Raw genomic sequence first — 23,842 nt, forward strand, 5'->3', positions numbered from 1 at the left:
ATCTCAAAGCCATAAACCTGCTCCACTGTACTATAAAAGTAGCTCATTTCAACACGTTCTCCCCGCAGCCTCCTTGACATTCAACACTCACCCACACCGAACCAGAGGCTATCACCATGACGAGGGACCAGAATGGAACCTGGGAGATGGAGAGTAATGACAACTTTGAAGGCTACATGAAGGCCCTAGGTAAGGGGGAGAGGAGGGGTGAGGGAAGGAGGGGAACTTTGGGAGAACTGTGGTTGAGCCCTCCAGACAGTGCCACTATGGAGTTCAACAGATCTGTGTGCAAGCCTTGCTCCTTATTTGCTAGCTATGTAATAATAGGTAAATCATACAAATTCTCTGAAGCTCAGATTCCTCATCTGTAAGTTGGGAATAATAGTAAAGGCACAAATCCTCCTACCAGAGCCCCAGTCCTGCTGTGCTGAGTAGTTTAGCACCCCGAGTGGACAATAGAATGGAAAACTGATTCTATACATGGGAAGATGGTCTGGAGCTTAGCTCAGAAGTATAATTTTGAACAAGATCATACAGGTGAGGAAACCAAACCAGAGGGGCAGCCCAGTTAAGGCTTGCTCTCTAACCTTGACCAATTTTTTAACTTTCTAGAACCAGTTTCTTCATCTGCCAGATAGGAATTTTCTGGCCTGAGTTTCCTCACAGCATGCTTGCTGTGTCCATAGAGAGAGGAGGCAGAAGCTGAATGGCCTTTTATGACCCAGGCTCAGAAATCATACAGCATCACTTCCAGTGTATTCTATTGGGTTGAAGGAGTCATGAGCTCACCTACATTCAAGGGAAGGGTACAGAGACCCCATCTCTCAGTGAGAGGAATGTCAAAGTCACATGGTACGAATAGCAGGTAGGATGAGAAGTATTGTTGCAGCCTTTTAAGTAAATGCAATCTGTTACCCATAGGACAGTGGGTGATTCCATCCCTTGGGTCCATAGCAATAGAACAACAGGAACAAGATGTAGGTGTGGGGTGGTGGAGGGGGCTACTGTACACAGGTCACTGAAGGCTTCCTAAGTGCTCAGTGGGGTTTTGAAGGATGGAGGGAATTGCTCCACACAGAAGTGGAGTCAGGCATGACTCTGCAGGCGTGTGCAAAGGCCAGGCCAGTAAGAACGTGGTGTTGGGCAGAGTGAACAGAACAAGTTGTATTGCCAGGAAGTGAAGTGCAAGGAGGGGATGAAAGAGAGTCAGAAAGGTGACAGGTCAGATCTTGAAAGTGGTGTGCCACCACGTGTGGACTTAACCCTACAAGGAGAGGAAGTGTCTGCAGAGGAGAGAGAAACCACCAATGCTCACTCTGACAGCCAGGGGTGAATAGATCTGCAGGGACTGTCAGAGAAGTGAAGAGCTTGTTGCGATGGCCCTGGGAAGATGGTAAGAGCAGTGCCAAGAAGGTGGACAGGGTAAAGTCTGGAGTGGAAAATAGACTAGATTTGGTGACTGGGTGGGGACAGGGCAGGGAAGGAACCTAGAAAATGAAACACCATCATGTAACTTTAATCAGTGAAGATGTGGACATATAATGGAAGGTGTGTGTCCTAAAACTGCTCAGTTAATGTTCAATTTAGAAATCTAGGAATTCTTTAGTCCACAAATTGTAAATATTAGGGAAGATCCAATTCTTTTCTTTATTTAGAAAAGAAGGTGGGGGGCCATCTTCTATGAAGAACATCTTTTCATTTAAATGAACGTGCACAGATTTAAAAGAGCAGAGGCCACTCCAAAAAGTCCTAGTGGGACTCTGGAAAATTCTACCAGAAAGGAGGTAGGCTTAGAGGCTGAAGTCAGCCAGCTCCCCCCTGAATGGTCTCTGCCAGGAAAAGTTTCCTGAATACCCACAATGTTCCAAATCCTGTCCTGACTGTTTAAGAGCCACAGTCCAGCTTCAGAGGTGAGCACATGCCACGATAAGCATTATCAAGCCATGGTAAGCATCTTGCCAGAACTTTATATACATTATTTCATTTAATTTATTCAATTTCAACACATGCGTTGAGCACCTCTGACATGCCAAGAACTGTTCTAGGCACTGGCAACATGGTGGTCAACGACGTGACAAGTTCCTTGTCCTCTTGGAGTGTACATGCTAGTGGCAGCGAGAGAAAGTAAATAGTTTAAGATAATGGTAAGTGCTTTAAAGAAAAGAAAAAGGACCTCTTGAGTGAAGAGCGTTGGGTGGTCAGAGAAGGCTGTTTGAGGAGGTGACAAGCGAACCAAGGCTTGAATGTCGAGAAGTGGAGTCACAGATACAGGAGAGAGCAAATGCAAAAGTTCTGGGTGTGTTCAAGAAACACAAAGGCTGGTGTGTTGGAAGCGGTAAACAAGGGGAAAGTCAGCCATTTATGATGGAAGACAATCTAGCTTATTTATGTTCTTTAAGGATAACTACGGCTACAGTGTAGAGAATGAATCATTGGAAGGCAAGACTAGAAGCAGGGAGGCCCATCCTAGGAGGCTGTTGTGTTGTTCAGGCAAGAAGTGGTGGTGGCTTGGGCTGGTAGTGCCCAGGGACCTGGAGAAGAGAGTACAGGTTCAACAAGTATTTTGGAGATAAAGCCAACAGGGCTTGCAGAAGAATATGAAACCAGAGGATATGGAGGAAATGAAGACAGCCCCAGGTTTAGGGCTAAACAACTGGGAAGACGGTGATCCCATAGGCTGAAATAGGGAAGATATGGGGAAGAGTGAGTTTGGAGAGAGGTGCTGGGTGGGGTGGAATGCACTAAGACTTCTGTTTTGCATATTTTGATTTCAGATGCCCATTACACATCCAGGTGGAGTATTAAAAGTGGCATGTTGATACAAGATCTAGAGCTCAGGGTATAGTCAGGGATTAAGATGGAAGGGATGTTTTCCATTTCTCAGGATGAGGAATCGGAAGCCCAGAGAAGTGAAAGGACCTCCCCGGGGTCACCTGTGGCTGGGAAATAATGTTGCTCAGACAGACACCCGGTCTGCCTGCTTCTACCACCCAAGCTCTTTCCACAGCACTGTTCTAGGTGCAGGTACTAAGCATGGGGGTAGGGGAGAAGGAGCTTCATTCTGAGCAAGTTGTGTCGGGATGATAGACAGTCAGGACCCTCAGAAACATTGCAAGAGTCAATCAGAGTGCCTGGGTGGAAATTAGTTAGCAAATGAAGGAGAGGGAGAGAGAAAGAAAAAATGTCTGATGACCCAAATAGTTATATTCACAAAATTTGGATTTCTGCTAGTGCCTGCAGGTCAAAGAAGTTATACACATTGCCAAAGTCTTTACTTGAACCACATGGTATCTGGTTGGACTTTTTTTTTTTAAGATTTTATTTATTTATTTGTCAGAGAGAGGGAACACAAGCTGGGGGAGTGGCAGGCAGAGGGAGAAGCAGGCTCCCCGCTGAGCAGAGAGCCCAACGTGGGACTCGATCCCAGGACCCTGGGATCATGACCTGAGCCTAAAGCAGATGCTTAACCCACTGAGCCACCCAGGCGTCCCTGATTGGACTTTTAAACAGGGAAAGTACTGGGGGTGTGGCGGGTAGAAAAGCCCCAGTGAAGATAAGTTCAGCCCCTTCCTAGCCACTTCCCCTAGGAGAGAGAGAGCCCCTTCTCTCCTAGCTTGTATTGGCCCCACCTCCCCCTGCCCCCATCCCAGCAGTGAGTCCTAGAGTATGAGTGGGGAGCAAAAATCATGCAGAGGGAGCAGGGAGGCACCCCAGGGTCTCCAGTCTGCCTCCACTGGCTAGGAAATTTGGAGATGCCCATGAGAGACAGGAGGAGGCAGGCAGGGGGGGTCAGTCCAATTTCTCTCTAAATGTGTTATCTGGAGGAAAAGATGCAGAGAAGATTGGTCTTGCACTCTGCTTCTCACGGTTGCCCAAGAGTGCTGATGATCTGAGAATTAAGGAGTCCAGGTTTGAAGCCCATCAAAGCTGTGCTTGAAATAGATCTCAGATTTCACATGATGAATATGTGTGCATCTCTCTCTTTAATTTACAAAGAGTGCCTGCCCTTTTAACCCGTGACTTTAGCTTTTTTCACAAGCATATTACAAAGCATTTTAATGGTGAGTAGCATACTCATATTTCAACTTTATGACTTACATTGTTCAAAATGTAGTTATGGAAAGTATGCTTTAATAAAGTCACTTCAGTGTTGTTGTTTTCTTCTGCAGCAGCTACAAGCCACATATATTATTCAGAAATAGCTTGCCTTTGGACCTTTTCCTCTGAGATAGAAATTTATTTCACCTGGCTATAAATCAGGCTCGAAGATACCTTTAATCCAGAAAAGCAGATAAAACATACTCGCTAACCCTGGTGTTCAAATATCATATCAGGGGGCGCCTGAGTGGCTCAGATGGTCAAGCGTCTGCCTTCGGCTCAGGTCATGATCCTGGAGTCCCTGGATCGAGTCCCGCATCGGGCTCCCTGCTCGGCAGGGAGTCTGCTTCTCCCTCTGGCCCTCCCCCCTCTCATGTGCTCTCTCACTCTCTCTCGTTCTCTCTCTCAAATAAATAAATAAAATCTTTAAAAAAAATATATCATATCAGGAAAATAATTTTCGCTGCAAAGTACAAAGAGGAAGTGTTTTTGTAATCTGTGTGTGTGTGTGTGTGTTTATTCTACAGCGGCAGTTAAACCTTTCCTTTTGATTAGAAATATCACGAATCCACCAACAGAACACTTGGCTCCTACCCTGGGGTGGAGCAGAGGTGACATGATTAACTAGCCTGTGCAAATGCTAAAGGGTGGCAAAGACGCCGAGCCATTTTTCAATCCAGAGAAGCAGCAATACTTGATTCCATTTGCATAGAGCCCCTAATAAGATTCCCCTGGCGCTGGTCAGAAAGATTGACTGGGGGTGGTGTGGCCAGGATGAACCAGTTCTCTCAGCAATAGGCATTTTTAGCTGTGATCTACCTTTCTAGGCAACCAGGGATAAGCAATAATTTTTGTTAGGGGAGACTTAGTTGTGAGTGATAAACAGAATTTATTTGTGGGCAAGCTGTCAGGAGCTCTGTCCCAGCTGAGTAACTCTGAACCCACCACTTAAATTCTCTGGGCCTTGATTTCCACATCCTCTCTGAGGAAAGCTGCCGTTCTAAATTTTTCTGTAATCCCCAGTTCTCCCTTCGTTGTTTTGCCTGGAGCCCTCCCCCTCATTTCACCTGGTTAACACCTGGCCTGTGGTTTTCTTTATCATCTCCTAACTACAGTTCCGGCACCATGGTTTAAAACAGCATGGACCTCAGGAGTGGGAGCTAAAGTTGTTTCTACCCACTGGCCAAATTTTGCAGCGAGGAAGCTGGTCCATGCAGAGAAATGTTTGGCCAGGCTGGATAAAAAGCCAGGGCTATGCTAGTGAGGAAGTAGATCAGCCACCATTCTGACTGTTCCTTCGGAGTCCAGAGCCCTTGCGATGCATAAATATGAACCAAATATTTCACTCTGGACTGAATGCCGATCTGGCCACCGTTTCACCTAAACAGGAAAGGCCAAGGGGTGGAGGCCAAAGTGCACAGAATACCCACAAGCTCATTGGTACTTTGTAAAGCATTTTACCATCATTTTAACTGAATCCTTACATAAATAACACTATGAGATGAGCATTCTTTCCCCATTTTACTGTGAGAAAGCTTAGAAGGCACAGAAAGGGAAAGTGACTTCCCTGAAGTCACATAGCTGGGAAATCTGGGGCAGGATTTATACCTGGATCTGACTCTCACTCTGTTATACCAGTGGTTCTAAACTTTAGCATGCACAGAATCACTTGCAAGGCTTGTTAAAACAAGCAGAGCCCAACCCCCAGGTCTAGGGTAAGACCCAGAATTTACTTTTTGTTTTGTTTGTTTTGTTTTGTTTTGTTTTGTTTTACATGCCCTCCTAATGCCCATCACTCAGTTACCCCATCGCCCCACCCACTTCCCCTCCAGCAACCCTCAGTTTGTTTCCTATGACTAAGAGTCTCTTATGGTTTGTCTCCTTCTCTGATTTCATCTTATTTTATTTTTCCCATATTTATTTTTTAGGGTAGCCCTATTTTTAACTCTTTTTTAATGTTCAACCAGCCAACATGTAATACATCATTAGTTTTTGATGTAGCATTCAACAATTCATTAGTTACATGTAACACCCAGTGCTCGTCACCGCACGTGCCCTCCTTAATACCCATCACCCTGTTACCCCATCCCCCCAACCCCCTTCCTTCTGTAACCCTCAGTTTGTTTCCCAGAGTCCAGAGTCTTTCATGATTTGTCTCCCTCTCTGATTTCTTCCCATTCAGTTTTCCCTCCCTTCCTCTGTGGTCCTCCACACTATTCCTTATGTTCCACATATGAGTGAAACCATATGATAATTGTCTTTCTCCGCTTGACTTATTTCACTTAGCATAATCCCCTCCAGTTCCATCCATGTTGATGCAAAGGGTGGGTATTCATCCTTTCTGATGGCTGAGTAATATTTCTACAATGCAATATATTGTATATATGAACCACATCTTTATTCATTTCCCAACCTATGTTTTTAAGTTGCTTCTTAACTTTTATTTTCTTTTTCACATATATGTTTTACAGATTTATGCCCCATACCAGCCCGTTTTTCACTCAATTCAATTTTATCTTGATATATATGTAAGTTCTGATTTCTTTGCAATTTTGGGATATAGTGTCTTTTCTTTTATTTATTTATTTATTTTTATTTTTTAAATTTTTTTTTTAAGATTTTATTCATTTATCTGAGAGAGAGAGACTGAGAGAGAGAGAGCATGAGAGGGGGGAGGGTCGGGAGGGTCAGAGGGAGAAGCAGACTCCCTGCCGAGCAGGGAGCCCGATGCGGGACTCGATCCAGGGACTCCAGGATCATGACCTGAGCTGAAGGCAGTCGCTTAACCAACTGAGCCACCCAGGCGCCCGGTGTCTTTTCTTTTAAAGAATTTATTTATTTATTTGACAGAGAGAGACACAGCGAGAGAGGGAACACAAGCAGGGGGGGTGGGGAAGGGAGAAGCAGGCCCCCCGCAGAGCAGGGAGCCCGATGTGGGGCTTGATCCCAGGACCCTGGGATCATGACCCGAGCCGAAGGCAGGCACTCAACGACTGAGCCACCCAGGTGCCCTGGAATATAGTGTCTTCTAACACGCAGACCAAAAATCAAGCAGGAATAGACAGATCACCCTGCTTTGTCCACCCTGAGAGATTATAATCTCTCTCCCCACCCCTCATCTTTTTTTTTCTCTTTTCTTTTTTCTTTCTTCTTTATTGTTTTGGATCATCTTGGCTTTGATGGCATATCTGTGGTAGCTTTCGACCACTTCAGATTTTTTTGTAGGTGCGTTTTGCTTGGGTCGTGGTTGATATTTTGGACTCTGTACATTCCCTCAACCATACCTCAACAGAATGACTAGGAGGAGAAACTCCCAACAAAGAAAAGAACCAGAGACAATGTCCTCTGCCACAGATCTAATGGATATGGATATAAGCAAGATGTCAGAGATAGACTTCAGGGTAGCAATTATGAAGTCAATAGCTAGGCTTGAGAAAAGCATTAGCAACAATATAGAATCTCTAAGGGCAGAAATGAGATCTAATCAGGCTGAACTTAAAAATGCTATGAATGACTGCAGTCTAAACCAGATATTCTAAGCCAGGGTAAATGAGACAGAAGAATGAATTAGTGATCTAGAAGATAAACTGATAGAAAGGAAAGAAGCTGAGGAGGATAGGGATAGGCAGCTAGAAGCCCATGAGAACAGACTTAGAGAGATCAATGATGCCATAAAACGTTCCAATGTTAGAATTACTGGGACCCCTGAGGGGGTGGAGAGAGAGAGAGAGGACTAGAAGGTATATTTGAGCAAATCATAGCTGAGAACTTCCCTAATCTGGGGAAGGAAACAGCATTTGTGTCCAAGAGGCAGAGAAGACCCCTCCCAAAATTAATAAAAATAGACCAACACCCCGGCATATAATAGTGAAACTTGGAAATTTTAGAGCCAAGGAAGCTATCCTGAGAGCAGCTAGGGGGAAGAAATTTCTTACATATGGAGGGAGGAACATCAGAATAACATCAACCCTATCCACAGAGACCTGGCAAGCCAGAAAGGGCTGGCAAGACATATTTAGGGTACTAAATGAGAAGAACATCCAGCCAAGAATACAGAATTTACATTTCTAAGAGGTTCCCAGGTGCTGTGGTGCTGCTGGCCCAGAGACCTCACTGCGAGAACCACTGTCCTAAACTATGGTGGCCATTAACCAATCCAGAAGTGTTTCTTGAGCACCTACTCTGTGCCCAACCCTGGGGACACAGAGCAAGAAGAGAGCATTGTCCTCATATAGGTTAGATTTTGGAGGAAAGAACAATCACCCCCATGAAAAAGTCAGAAGAAACTATCAGGCCATGTCTTCTGGGGGTAAAGCTTTGTGGTCTGAAGAGCAGGTGAGGAAGGAGGCAGGAAAGAGCAGAACCGGCTGGAGAAGGCAAGGCCGGGGCTGGGTCTCGTGAGATTTGGAGAGCTGCAAGGAGAGTGGCAGGGATTTAGGGGGCGAACACACAGGGCATATATGGGAAAATGCGAAGTACGCAGAGCACAGCAACCTGTGAGATCAAGGGGCTTCATAAAGATGATTACGATGATGGCAGCAGCTACCATTCATGGGACCATTACCACAAGCCGCCAGCCACTGGGCAGAACTCTTCACAAACTCGATTATATTTAATGCTCAAAGCAACCTGGTGCAGTTCATAATAGCTCTACTTATGGCCACTGCTCTCAGCTGTTTGTAGATCTGGACTCAAGGGTCCAGCAGTGGGAGTGAAGCTGGACACACAGGAGTCACCTGACTCGCTAGACTGTGTTTCTGGGGCAGAAGGAGAGAAACAGGAGTTGGAGTGTGACATGTTAGCCCTCTGCCTGCCACAAGCATGTGCTTATACTGACTAGATATGGAAGACTCTTCAGTGGCTTTTACCAATTTTAAGGGAGGATTAATTTCTAAGACAGAGATACTTGACCACTTGGTCCTGTTTACTCTTTTCCCTTCCAAACAGGCCAGCAGTTACCTTGAAGGGAGAAAATGAAACAGGAGATAGTTCCATAATTGCAGGGCCCAGGTGACTGAGAGAAAGCTGGAGGGTTTTGTCAGCCCTTTCTGTATCATGTTCTATGGAACACCAGACCAACTAGGTGGGATGTACCACCACAGGGTGGGTCTACAGCCACACAAGACTGGGAAAGTCCATATCCTATATCCCCACTGTTGGGGTTGCAAAGCATCTTTCCTAGATTGAAGGCTCTGTGAAGTTCTTCAGTGTAGAAACCAGCTTCTCTTGGTTTAACCTCATTTCCCAAATGTAGTTGATTATGAGCCACATTTTTTGGACCACCCAATGACCAATGAAGCTGAGCACCATGGCAAATGCAGTGGGGTACCCCAGCCTCTGTGAATGCTAGCCTAGAAGTGTTCACGCACAAAGGGCAGCAGAGAGAGCTTTTATCTAATTCCACGTCCTGTGGCCTCATTGCAGGCTGTGTGGCTTGGCTGACCTGGGTACAATTCCCTAAGCCACAAAGCAGAAGCTAAATGAGCTATCAGAAAAAGGCCAGGGGTTAGAGTGTGATTGATCCAGCCCAGACTTTGTAGAGGACACTGAGCCCAGAAAACAACTGCTGTGTGGTAAAGACAGTACATTAGAGCTCTGGGAAACATAAACTGCCCCAAACAGGGAGATGTCCTCTAGTTGGATCCAGAAGTCCCTGCAGCTCCAGGGGAATTGTAAAGAAGAGTCACTCAGAAGTTACTGGTATTTGGGCAGCCACAGAAAGTGCACAGACTCTGGTGGTCTGACCTTCTGACAAGACGGGCTGGCCCAGAGCTTGTGGAGCACTGTGCTGGCCCCAGAGACAGGCCATTCTGAGGTCAAATTCCGTCTCAATCACTTCCTCGCTATACAACCCAGGGAGAGTGACACAGCTTCCCTGAGCCAGTTTCCTCATTGGTAAAATGGAGATAATACAATACTTATCTCATGGGTTTATTGGGTGAGGTTTCCCAAGGGTGGTTCCACCCTAGGGCCCCATTGATTGGTTCCAAGGAGTGTCTTAATTACCACCCCAAATATTACCAAGGGTCCACACAGAGTAGCCTCCAGATCATCTGACCTAAAATTCAGCTCCTATGTTCCCCATAAGATTAATTCTCTCTCCGATGCTTCTGGATCGCACCTTGACTCCCAAGCTCAAAACTACTATTTTCTCCTCCCAACCTGATCCCTCCACACATATCCATCCAATTACCAAATCCTGTGATGGCTTTTTCAGTTGTGTATGCTTAGACAAGTCACTTAACCTCTCTGGGCCTCCATGTCATCACCTATGGCTTGAGGAGTAGGTGCTTAAGTCATGGCTTTCAAATTTCCTCTAAACCGTACAAGTCTCTCCATACAGCCCCTTATGATGAAATCCAAGATCTAAAACCATCCAGAGATTCTGGGTCTAGGGTAAGACCCAGAAATCTGTAGTTTTTACATCTTCCTACATGATCCTGATGGACAGCCAGCTTTAGGACCCATTGGTGAATTCTTAAGCATGCAATGTTCTCAACCAATAGTCGTGAATAATATTGGAGCAAGACACTAGCATTTAAGCACTAGCTCATGCCAACTTGAACCTGTTTTTCTTTTCAACTTAGGATACAGGTATGTAATCCCTTTACCTTCTGGGCCACCTGATGTTATTTGAAATTATTCCCTTTATGATAAAGGCTGACTATACAATTTCAGGTCCAAAAGCCCAGACAGGGACCTTCCCCATGCAGATGTGGTACTCTTGTGGGTTCCTAGCTGCAGTCAAACTGCTGACCCACACTGAGGTCCAACCAGCCAGCTTTAGTATCTTCTTGGCCCTTTAGGAGGAGAAGAGTGTTAGTAATTAAAGAGATCCAGAAGGAGATGAGTCACAAAGGAATGGGAAGAGAGGATGAGGGGAGTGATGCCTGGCTACCATGGAAGGGCAGCAGAAAGGGTGGTGGTAGGCCAGCAGAGGTGTTAATTCTCCATATTGCCAGGAACTTCCTAAACGGTTGGTAACTGCTGGTCTTCCTCATGGACACAACAGTATTTATCCCCCACCAGAAAGCATACAGTGTGAAGTTTAATTACTGACCTACCAGGGGCTGGGATTCTCAGAGAAAGAACACTCAATGAATTTGAATTGTTCTTACACTTGAGGTCATTATTATCTTTGGGTTATGATAGAACCAATGTCAGTATTTTTAAAAACTTCCGGGTGGAGTTTCTGAAAAAAAAAGTTAAAGATTTAGACTGGCATCCAAAAATATCTGGAGAATTCACAGACATAAAGGGGATCCAATATGATTTTGGCTAGATACTAAGAGCTTAATGATGTTTATAGCAAGTTCCAGAATTATCCTCTGTTTCTAAATCTATGCCACGGGACAGTGACATTTTGGCTTGGGTGACATTTTATACACAACCAGAGGTTAGCAAGAAGTTTGGCTCCACACCTAACCTCATACTGTAAAATTCAAAGCTTAGTAAATGAAACACCCCACTGACGGACACACTCCCTTTTGTTTACTAATAGTCTCTGAGAAATGAATACGTTTTCCTTAAAAATACTTCCTAATAACTTCCTCCCTATTTTAAAATAAAGATATAAAGATAACTGGGAGGCTCTCTGGTGAGACTTAATGTTCAAACACCCATTGCCGTTTGTCTCAATCAAAAATATATGTGAAAACAAATACTGCCAATGTATCAATTGTCAATCTGTCATAGCAATACTGCTTGAAGTGTGATCAATGACCGATAATATGAACATCACCTTGGAGTTTATTAGAAATGCAGATTCACAGCTTGCCCCGAGACCTACAGAATCTATGGAACTGGGGCCCAAAGATCTCTGCACAAGTTGTCTTGGAAATTCTGATACATACTCTAAACTTTAAAAAGAACCTGCCTCATTGGGTTTTTTTGTTTGTTTGTTTGTTTGTTTTTAAAGATTTTGTTTATTTATTTGACAGAGAGATAGAAAGAGAGCACAAGTAGGCAGAGCTGCAGGCAGAGGGAGAAGGAGAAGCAGGCTCTCCGCTGAGCGGGGAGCCCGAAGCGGGGCTCGATCCCAGGACCTCGGAATCATGACCTGAGCCGAAGGCAGCCGCTTAACCAACTAAGCCACCCAGGCGCCCCAAGAACTGCCTTATTGTTGGTCAACATTTTGCAACATATATGTGTATCTAATCATCACATCGTACCACTTAAGGCGATACAATGCGATGCAATGTTATTTGTTAAATGTATCTTAGTAAAGCCGGGGATAAAAAGAACTGCTATAGAATTTGATGGGAAAAAAATCAAGGCAAAGAAAAGATGTAAATGGAGTAAATGTGGCAAAATCTTGATAATGGTTGAATCTGGGTAATGGATGTGTGGAGTTCCTTGTACTCTCCTTTCTACTTTGGTTTGTTTTAAACTTTTCACAATAATAAAAATATGAACAATCATTCATCTTTTCCTTAAAAGCAACAAAAGAAATCTCTGCACAAGTATTTATTAAGTGTCTGAAATATGCTTAACGTTGTCCTGGGGGCCCATGACTGAGGCAGAACAGCCTAGCTAAGTACACCCCCAATCTGCTTTAAAAATGGAGGTTTGTATGTATCCTTACCCACCATGGACATTAACAAAAGGCCCATTTTTACCCATGATCTAGACTGGTTATTTTTAAGCAGTCTTTTTCCTTTTAAACCATGAGATCTTTCATTCAGCAAACTCCTAGGAAGAAATCCAATATGTCAAATAGAATGGAGCTTCTGTTGGGGAGGGGTACACACATATGCATGTGTGTACGTGTGTGTATGAATTCACATGCCTACTGGGAGTTGCAGCTCAGGGGTGAGCCCTGCCTGCTACCTCCCCCTCCCATCAGGCTTCTGAGGAGGCACTGAGAGACCCTAGGTTTCCAGACGATTGACTGAGATGCCCAAACTGGCCATGTGTAAGACAATTCTTGTTTCCCATCTGAGCAAGGAAACGTGGGCTGCCCATGGTCTGAGTATCTGGTCCTGGATGTTTGGCCTTGTTAAAGAAATGAATGAGTCTGGCTGAGCACATCATAACCTCCACGACTCCCTTTGCCAACAGATATTGATTTTGCCACCCGCAAGATCGCAATCCATCTGACTCAGACAAAGATTATTAATCAAGATGGCGATAACTTCAAGACAAAAACCAACAGCACGTTCCGCAACTATGAGCTGGATTTCACTGTTGGAGTGGAGTTTGAGGAGTACACGAAGGGCCTGGATAACCGGACTATTAAGGTGAGGACCTGGCCTGGCATTTCTACTCATACACTCTGTGTGCAGAAGCCGGCCATCTGGCTTCACAATGAAAATATGACAGAAACAACCAGGGAGGGATCAGGAGAGGGGACCAGAGTGACTTGATGCTAGCAATAAGCAAGTATCGGAAGCTCAGCAGGGAGAAGCAAGCTGGCTTCTACACTAAGCTTATAAGCGAAGGAGAGCTAGAGGACTGCCAACCTGTCCAGGACCTGGGGTAGGAGGCCAGCTCCTATGCCAACGTGGGCCTGATGGGCAAGGGCAATATCGTAGGGAGTGACAGTGATTTTGCAAGCTGGGTAGCACAGCTCTTCATCCCAGGGCAGTCCTACTCAGCACCAGCCAAGCATTGCCATGGAGCATGGGGGCCTCATGTGGCTAGGTTGCTTTTTTTCTTTTCAAGAGATGTTGAGAATTCATACGTTTTTATATGAAATACCTCAATTTTGGATTTTTTAAAGAAAAATGCAGTGCTAATCAGAAAAAGTCAGTAGACTAAAGAAGTCAAGGTTTACCCAGTGCTAGTTACTTAGAGAAATCTCTAGCATGTTGATGGTTTCTGTCCCAGCATCACCTCAAACTCACAGGACATAATCAAGGAAATCTCCATCCACCGGAAGTCCAGACTTCTAGCCCCTTGAACTGCTTAGATATAGGTAGGACCCTGAAAGTGAGCAGACAACTCTGAGTGCACAAGTGGGGAGTTATCTCGAGGCCCGAGAACTGGACTCTGCAAGAGAAGCGGGCCCTCACCCAGAGGAGCTGTTTGTAAATAAGGCAGAGAATGACAGAGGCAGGGAGAAGTGGGGTTGGGGGCAGGGGGCAGGGGGAGACAGGGTAACAGCAGGCCCCCCTCGCCTTTTGTGTCACCATGTGGTATCACAGCCCAGTGTCCAGTTGCTGCAGTGCTCACACTCACACTCAGTGCACCTGTCTTTGGTTATCCAAATCCAATTATACCTGGTCAGTCCCCGCAAACAGGAACAGGGGTAAATGCAATCTCAGTCATATTTAAGGATTCTTCCATTCCAATCTTTTTTTTTTAAGATTTTATTTATTTATTTGAGAGTGCATGTGAATGAGAGAGAGAGAGAGCACCAGCACGAATGGGAGGAGGGGCAGAGAGAGAGGGAGAAGCAGACTCCCCACTGAGTAGGAGCCCAACACAGGGCTGGATCCCAGGACCCCGGGATCATGACCTGAGCCAAAGGCAGATGCTTAACTGAGTGAGCCACCCAGGCATCCACCCCCACCCCACCCAGTTCCAATCTTAGCATCATGCAAGAACTGCATGGATTATACAGGAAACTTGGAAGGACTTCCAGTTTGTCATTTACCATGGTTGCCACTGACCACTCACTGTCCAGGTCCATGCAGTTTATACAAGGGTGGGCAGCTTTCATATTTATAGTACCCGCTCCCTCCATGCCAATGCAGCCACCAGGACCTCTGCCCTGGCTCCCAAAGTGAGAATCTCATCCGCAGGTATCTGTGCCCTCACCCCAGCAGTGGGCCAGCCCATCAGAGTGCCACAAGGAAGCTGAATCCTCCACCCTGCCTTTCCCCTTTCACCATGAGCCCCACTCTCTCCAGAGTCCCACTCTTCTCTGGTGCTTCCAGGAGCTCTTTCAAAGTCAGAGGTCTCAACTCTCCCCCAAAGCAAGGGACATGAGCTCTGGCCGCTCTCCTGGGGTGGGGAGAAAAAGCTGTCATCATTCTTTGGCGATGACTCTAAAGCCAAGAGAGCAAGACACATTTTATTTCTCCATCAAATTGTCCTGCGATATTGATAATCTCAGCCATCAAGGCAAGGTTGAATTATATTTAGTGCTCCTTGCTAAAGAAAAGTGGGAAATGAAAAGCACTTTGGAAATGCTTCCATCAGAGCAGTCTTGGCATAAGGGCCGAAGCTTCCAGGCTCTGGAACAGCCCCTTGTAGAATCCCCTCCCTGAGGGGTTGATGAATCGACAAGGCTTCTCTGAACTGTGTGGCTGGAAGGCCAATTCCTCAGACACCAGAACGGATGGGAAATTTGTCACTGAATTTTTGCATCACTCTGCTGTTCTAGCCTAATCTGTTCGCAATGATTCATTTTCCTCTCCTTTCCATTCTGGATGTGGGCTGTGGAAAAGCACGCCTGTACTCTCTGACTTCTTCTTTCATCACCTTTAATAGTAAAGAACTCACTCTTCCTAGGATAAGTTACATCCTTCCAACCCTGACCATTAGAGTATTCTGCCTCTCAACACCTACTGTTGTGCCTCTTCGCCTTTCCCCGGGGTCAGCTCATGGTGCTGCAGAGAGAAAGAGAATCCCACTTCCCACTTCTTATCTCCGCTTTGCCCACAACAAAAAGTTGGGGCTTATACACACACACACACACACGAGACTGGTGGGGCCTGAGAAGTCCCCAGGACAGAATTTGCCCAGTGTCCAGCAAAAGGCTGTTCCCATGAGCATCACAACCCAGACCAGATGCCCTCGGGACTGCCTACTTGCTGTAGTCTGACCGGAACCCTTCAGCTGGAAAGGGACCACAGGGAGCAAGTGAGTCTATCTCTCTGGTTAATTTCTGTGGCCCGCATGTGGTGGCACGCCTGAAGGTGCACAAAGCTGTGTGTCCGTGTGCATGTGCACACATGTTCATATGTGTGTGTGCACGTGGGCATAAATGTATCTGTGTCTGCACGTGTGCGCATGCGTCTGTGTGTGCGTAGGTGCATGTGTTGCTATAGTATTCATGCTCTTATTCTCCAGGGCTCTACTTCTGAACATCTCTGTCACCCTCACGAACCCCTCTGAGCACCTCACCATTCGGCAGTCTGGGGGAGAGATGTGTGTGTGGGGTGGGGTTGAGGCAGAGGCACAATAGGGCCCTACCTAGAGTGCCCAGATCTGTGCCATCCCAGAGCAGGGGTGGTGACACCACTTTAACCGTGGGGTCGACACTTTGAGGGACCCAGGGACCCTCTTCTTCCTTCCTGCGGGTCATATATATTTGTCACTTACTACTCTGATTTGTTTCTAAGAGGATTTAAAGCCCTTTTCAAAATTACACAAGCTACCCAGAATAAAATTAAAAAGAAGTAACTGATCCTCATGTAATGGAATAGCATGCAGGCGTAGAAAGGAATGGAACGCTGATACATCCTGCATGACCTTGGGAAACATCCTGCTAAGTGAGAGCAGTCAGACACAAAGGCCACATATTGTATGACTTACATGAAATGCCCAGAATAGGCAAATCCCTAGGGGCACCTGGGTGGCTCAATGGGTTAAGTGTCTGCCTTCAGCTCAGGTCATGATCCTGGAGTCTTGGAACCAAGGCCAACTTTGGGCTCCCTGCTCAGCGGAGAGCTCAGCGGAGAGCCTGCTTCTCCCTCTCTTCCCCACTCGTGCTCTCTCTCACTATCTCTGTCAGGATTTCTTTGAGGGGCAATGAAAATGTTCTGGACTTGGACAGTGGTGACAGTTTTACAACCTTGTGAATATACTAAACATGACTGAATTGTATTTTAAAAAGGTAAATTTTATCGTATAGGAATTATATCTCCATTGAAAGCAATAAGTAATTGGGGCGGACAATCAGGGCAGGGGAAAGCAGACACATACTACGGTGGTTAGAACAAGGAATGTCACGTGGTGTCCACGAGAGCCCAGGGGCAGCAGGCTTCTCCGGGAGGCCCGCACTTGGAATTGCGGGAGGGGAGGGTGGGCGCTGCCAAAATTGCTCTTGCACAAGGGCAGGTGCGCTGGGAAGGTTTAATCATGTTCTTGGTGCTCTTCAATGTGCTTAATTTAAAGAGCCGTTGTTTTCCTTTAAAAACAAAACAAAAAAAACCTCTTAGGGGACTGATTCAAATTTACAGAAAAGTTGCATGAAAATAGCAAAGACCATCCATATACTCTTTCCTGAGAACTACCTACTGTCAACGTTTTGCCCCATTTGCTTTATCTTTTGTACATGCTCTCTCACTATTATAAACATATTTTTTTCTGAACAACCTGATGTGTTACCTCTAAGGAATTCAGTGTTTCCTAAGAATTAGGATATTCTCTTACATAATCACAGTATCATTATCCACCTCTGTAAATTTAACACTGAGATAGTACCTTATCTAATTTCCCATACAGGGCTGTTTTTAACGATGTTAACTGTGGACACTGAGAGAGGGAAACTGCAGCGTGGGCCCAGCTTCCTTCTCTAATTCAGTGCAAGTGCATCTTTTTTATCCTTTGGCTCAGAAGCAATGGTTTCCCTCACTTGTCTCCAACCCCTCAACCTCAAGATCTTTTAAGGCAATTGAGCCTCTTTCAGAACTTCCTCTGATGCAGGGATGAGGGACACCAACTGAAAGCAAGTTGACTTGTGGAATTTTAGTTCATTTAACCATTCTCTCTTCTTACTGGCTGTTTTATGTGGGAGTAAGGGTATAACATTGTAGGTATGACCATAATTCATTGGTAACCAATTTACTTAGGGTCAAAATAACTTTTAATCTTGCTGCCTACTAAGATTTATTAAAAGAAAATATTAGGACAGGCCCTCGTGCACCAACATTTTTCTTTTTTGTTCCTTCTACGAATTTGCCAAACCCCTACTACATGAGAGGCCTGGGTCAGGAGCTATGGGTAAAGTAATGAATTAGAGCTCTTTCTGCCCTGAAAGATCTCACAGTCTCATGAGGAAGCAGACAAGTAGATGGACAGTTACCATGCAGTGTCCATATTGATGGTCATGTGTGTACTCCAGGGGGACCATAGAAATCAAGGCAAGGAGGAGGGCTGGCTGAGTCATTGTCAAGAATCATCATCAGTGAAGAATATATACACTCATTTATTCTCCCACATGGATTTACCTCAAGATGCCATTTCAACAAAATAATTCAATCACAGAGTCATTCAACACTGCTCACCAAGCACCTTCTCTGCTGAGTCTGGTATTGCAGAAACAACATGGCCTCTTCTTTCATGGAGCTTATTGTCTATTGGGGGAGATAGATACTAGTTCAGTCAACATGTATTAGGTGTCCATGATGTGTGAGGCAATGTGGGCTCGGGGAGAGGGGGTTACAAGACACAGTCCTTGCCCAAATAAGAAGACATGGGTCCTTTCTCATCCTTTTGGGAGGGAACTGAGTCCCATGACTGATGATGAGCAATGATAAATGAATATTCCTTTCTCATCTATTTGGGAGAGAATTCTGGAATATTCCAGACAACATCTCCCTCCCAGAAGAGCAAGGAGAGCAACCTGTGAATTAAGCTTCTTCAACACATTCAAAGATGTGAGGCTTCGGATGGCCCCAAAGAAGGAGGAGACGTATTTTCTTTAGAAAACATGTAGAATTTTATTGTTAAATTAATTTAGGGACTATTAATACATGCAGATGGTTTAAGAAAATTTAAACAGTAAAAATAAAATTTCCTTCCCATCCTGGCCCTCTACCTCTCGATTCTTCCTCAGGGACGATCACCATTAAGGGCTCTTTTAGTTCCTTGCAGAGAATATGGGCAAACATATGCATGCATACACATCCCCCCCCCCCTTGTTTTATGTACATGGCCATGCTCCTTGCATTTTTAACTTCACCATACACTATGGAGACTGCTCTCCTCCATAGGTATAGGACTGCCTCCTTCTTTTAAGGGCTGCATAGCATGGATGAACCACACATATTTAACCAGCCACCCACTGATGGAATTTATGAGGCTTCTAGTCCTTTGCCATAACAAACAACATTGTGATGTGTTGAGGAGTAAAATGAGGAGGGATAAAATTGTACATAAAATATATAATATGGTCAAGGTCAAATATTATTTTAGAACTAGGTAGACTTAACAATCTGTAGAAAACAAATTTGTCCCCAAACATAGACCTGAATGTGCAAGGACAGTAAATAAAGAAACACAGGTCAGTTTGTCACCAACCAGGTTTACAAGATAGAGAGAAAAGCAAACGTCTGGTCCTTAGCATAATATTGTTCACAGAGGCATAATACAGTTTGCACATACTTGGAAGAAAACCAGCTGGCATCGGGGTCATCCCTGAGAAAGGACAGGACCGATGCAAAACCACTGTCTGGATGGGAGTGACATCATCCTTCGGGAGGTGCATGTGCAGTCCTCATCTGGGCTCAGAGGCGGGTGGCCCTGGAGAACCACCCAGGGATGGTACAAATGGTCCCGAGGCAGGTGCTAGGAGAAATAAAAGGAGAAAGAGAAGCCAGAGGAGTTGGGGGTGTGGGGATGTATAATCTGTAAGTGTGTGCCCAGGAGTTTGAGCCTCTTGGGGTTCAGTAGGTTCATGGCTTCTTCAACTTGCTGGTCAGCTCAGCCTGGCCGTCCAGCACGAGCTGTGCATCTCTGCTGCCGACCCCCCCCGCCCCCGTGCGACTAGCCAGTCTGCACTGCTGTCCGGAGGAAGCCCAACACCAGGAGCAGGGCCACCCTCCTGCTTCTTGATGATGAGGATGGCCCTGGAGCCATCTGTTGTGGTCCCCTCCTAGTCAGGTAGCTTCTCTGCCTGTATTATTGCCCCACGATAGGCAGCCCTCACCATGCGGTTCCTGTAGGGAAAATTCCCAGAAGCAGAATTTCTAGGTCAAAGAGTATACACAATGTTATACTTCAAGAGGTAATATAAAACTGCCCTGCAAAAGGATTCAGACCAATTTATATATCCACCAGCCATTTACAGAGGGGCCTGCTTCTCCACACTTCCTCTAACTCAGTGTGTTATCAGACTCTTTGATCTTTGACTGTATGATGAATTGTATCTGAAAAACAGCCTTAATTTGCATTTCTCCTGTTATGAATAAGGTTGAATATCTTTTCTTAGGTTTAAAAGCCATCTGCTGGGTTTTAGGTTGTTTTTTTTTTTTCTTTTCCTTGTAAGCTGTTGGCTGTGTCCTTTTTAAAATTTCCTATTAGGGTAATGATCTTTCTCTTTTTGATTTATAGGAGCCCTTTATATATAAGGAAGTCAGGTCTTTGATGTGTTGCAAGTATTTTTCCCAGTTTGTTCTTCATCTGTTGACATTGTGCTATTTTACCCTTCCAGAAATTTTACATCATTTATAGTCAAATGCATCATCTTTCCCCCCCAATTTGTAATGCTATCTTCACCATATGATAAAATGAGAGAGTAGAATTCCTTTTTTTTTTTTTTTTAAGATTTATTTACTTATTTGAGAGAGAGAGAGAGAGGGCATGAGCGAGGGCAGGGGCAGAGGGAGAGGAATAAAGAGAATCTCAAGCAGTCTCCCCACTCAGTGCGGAGCCCAAAGCGGGGCTTGAGCTCACAACCCCCAAGATCATGACCTGAGCTGAAGTCAAGAGTCGGACGCCTAACCGACTGAGCCACCCTGGTGCCCCTAGAATTCTTTGAAAGAGAACAGAACCAGCCACAAAAAACCGGTTTGGCAGGAATGGAAGGCATATGTGGAAAGTGAGTCTGGCAGATCTTGACTTGGCAGAGGCTGAGGGCTCTGTCCTGTAGGCAGGCAGGAACCTGGCAATGGCCGCAGGAACTGCAGCTGCGGGCTTCGGTTTGTTCCGTCCCAATCAAGGCCATACATTTGATTTCCCTGGGAACCTGTCATTGCAGACGCTGGTCACCTGGGAAGGTGATGTCCTCGTGTGCGTGCAGAAGGGGGAGAAGGAGAACCGTGGTTGGAGGCAGTGGGTTGAAGGGGACAAGCTGCACCTGGTAAGTCCCGGGGTCGGCCCAGCTCCCTTCCACAGTGCTTACACAAACTGCAGGTTCACCTCACCAGGTGCTTTGACAAGAAAAATGGCCCTGCTCTCCTCCCCTGAGCTCCGGCCAAATGCGTGTGGTCATAGAGTCAGAAAGCCATTCCCATCTGGCTCAGGGCACCCCAGGAAGAAATCTATATGACTGTTTCTGTGAAGAGCTGCAATTAAAATGAGAGTTCAAAATGCTGAGTTAGGAAGCCGAGATCCCAGGAGAAATGCAGGGAACCTGTTAAAGACCAGCTGAAGAGAAATGTAAGGCACAGAATGAAGATGCGCCAGAGGAGGGTGGCTCCAGGCCTTCTCACCATTATGTGAGTCAGGAAGAAGAGGGGTGGGAGTGGGATGGATAGGGGCAGGTGGGCTTGGGAACCACCTTACAGACCACAGGTGTTGGCATTAGAACAGAGCAGGAGGAACAATGGCTGATCTCCTGAAATGAATTATATGTGTCTAGATAGCTGAATTTTTCTTTTTTTTTTCTTTTTTGTAATTTTATTTATTTATTTGACAGAGAGAGACACAGCGAGAGAGGGAACACAAGCAGGGGGAGTGGGAGAGGGAGAAGCAGGCTTCTTGCCGAGCAGGGAGCCTGATGCGGGGCTCGATCCCAGGACCCTGGGATCATGACCTGAGTCGAAGGCAGACGCTTAACGACTGAGCCACCCAGGCGCCCCTAGATAGCTGAATTTTTCAGTCTTCAATCTTCAAGGCAACTTATGTGTCTGGCATTCATATAGTGAGAAATCTTTCACTCCTTCATGCATTCAGTCACTCATTTGTCAAATGGCTCTTCATTCATTCAGTCATTCCTTCACCTATGGAGTCAGGCAGGTATTGGCCCCAGTGTCAGTATTCAGGTCACCGTGGTGCCTTCAGAGCTGGGCTGGCCTCACCTGAGATCTTTATTTTGGAGGCAGTGTCAACTGGGGATAAATGGGAAGCATTCACCGTGTTTTCCATTGACGGTTCTCCCTACCTGCTCTGGTTTGGATGATGGATTTTTTTAATTGTAGTACAATCCCCAGTGGTCCCTGTGGCTAAGACAATGGATTCATTGTCAGCTGCAATGATTTTGTGGCCGTCCCCACACTCATATTTTTCTCTCCTCCCTCGAGGAGTGATGAGGTGCAGATAAGGCAGATAAGGAGCTCCCTCTGTCTGGATGAAAAGCAGCATCTTGCCTGCATAGGCAGGCCTGGGGGAGCCCTTCTGCAGCCCACTCCCTGTTGCCCTGTCATTGCCTGGGATGCCACCAACCAACATTCCAATCACCAGGGGCCAGAAAGCCCACATCATGGAGTGACAGCCCACCAGCCTGCATATTCCCGGGCCCTTGCCTTCCAAGGGCTTCTCCCCACTAGATCCTTTCCTTCTTCATGGCTTCACTGCCTTTTATAAATTAAGAGATGTTGCTTTAATCACGGGAGTAGGAAAAATCCCCCCCAAGAGGGTAATTTCTTTACATCCTTCATTTTTATAGTTGTTCAAGCTCAATCCAAGTGTCAAAATCAAATTACTGCTCCCTGCAGGGCATGCCAGCTGATTGGGTCTATGAGATGCACTTTGCCCAGAATTACTAAGTGTCCTCTGTATTCCAGCTTCCCCACCCCCACCCCAACTCACAGACACCAAGAGGTTGGGCGGGGCGGTGGGGGGGGGCAGGCAGAGGAAGGCCTGGCCTGCGAGTCACTCACCCACTTTCTGACCTTTCAGGATCTGACCTGTGGTGACCAGGTGTGCCATCAAGTGTTCAAGAAGAAGTAATGGCCACAAGGGGCCCGCGAAGCCTGGGCTGCACACTCACCACCAAGGGTTCTCTGCGGCCTTTGGGAAGCAGCCGGTGGGGGGGCACCCTCCCACTCCTGACAGAGCCCATTAAGACATCTGTATGGATTTTAAATAGAATGAGTGTGTAACAGTTGACAGACATATTCTTCCTTCTTTGAAACCTGGCATTAAATAAAAAAACAAAAATCACTCCCATACTTTGAAACCCTTTATATCTAGCTCCCTTTATTTCTAGAACTGTCGGTTTTATCCAGAGGCAAAAGTGGTGATTGCCTGCATGGTGGTTCTCTGGGAAGCCTTTGTTGTGGTGGTGGTTGTTTATTTTTTGGTTTAGTTTTGTTTGTTTTTTTGTTAATTCGTTTGTTTGGGGGATTACTTCATCTGGAAACATTCTCTGGCTAAGATAGCATCCCCTACTCATTGCCCTTTGAGATTAATTTCTTTGGATAATACATTCATTTCTCCAAGAGTCTATTTTAAGACACATACGGCTTCCCGTTTGTGCTTTGCCTTCAGCAGCACGGGGAAAGCCACTTGTAAAGGTCTCTGCAGGTCTGTAGGACCAGCTGCTCTCGGTCCAGGACAGCCCTCTGCCCTTCAGCCCTAGGCAGAGCGACACCCGTGCAGAGGACTCCCAAGCTCTGCCAGGAAGCCTGAGTTCCAATCTCGCTGCTCCACTTCTTAGCTGGGTAGCCACGGGCGCATAGTTTGACCTCTCTATCCTTGTTTTTCTCTTCTATGACACGGAAAGACAAAAATAGCAACTCCTCCACTGGGTCGCTATGAGGGGTAAGCAAGTCCGTGCATATGGAGTGCTTGGGGCTGGGCCTGACCCATGGCAGGAACAAGGTCCCTGCTGGCTCTGGTCATTATGTAGAGTTACTCCCTCTACAGCCCAGGGGTCCAGATGAGCGGATGCTAAGTAGTGAGGGGTCAG

The 23,842-nt window shown here is 45.9% G+C and overlaps 1 protein-coding gene across 1 annotated transcript; it reads left to right on the forward strand.

The window, feature by feature from the left end:
* On the forward strand, positions 1-23,117 carry RBP2 (retinol binding protein 2). Its single transcript, XM_021678744.1, has 4 exons — positions 1-189; positions 13,159-13,337; positions 20,969-21,070; positions 22,831-23,117. The coding sequence occupies exons 1-4, from the start codon at positions 117-119 to the stop codon at positions 22,879-22,881; spliced, it is 405 nt and encodes a 134-aa protein (XP_021534419.1). The 5' UTR covers positions 1-116; the 3' UTR covers positions 22,882-23,117.
* The last annotated feature ends 725 nt before the right edge of the window (positions 23,118-23,842 follow it).

This window comes from Neomonachus schauinslandi, chromosome 1 (assembly GCF_002201575.2).
Source record: "Neomonachus schauinslandi chromosome 1, ASM220157v2, whole genome shotgun sequence".
Classification (NCBI taxonomy): domain Eukaryota; kingdom Metazoa; phylum Chordata; class Mammalia; order Carnivora; family Phocidae; genus Neomonachus; species Neomonachus schauinslandi.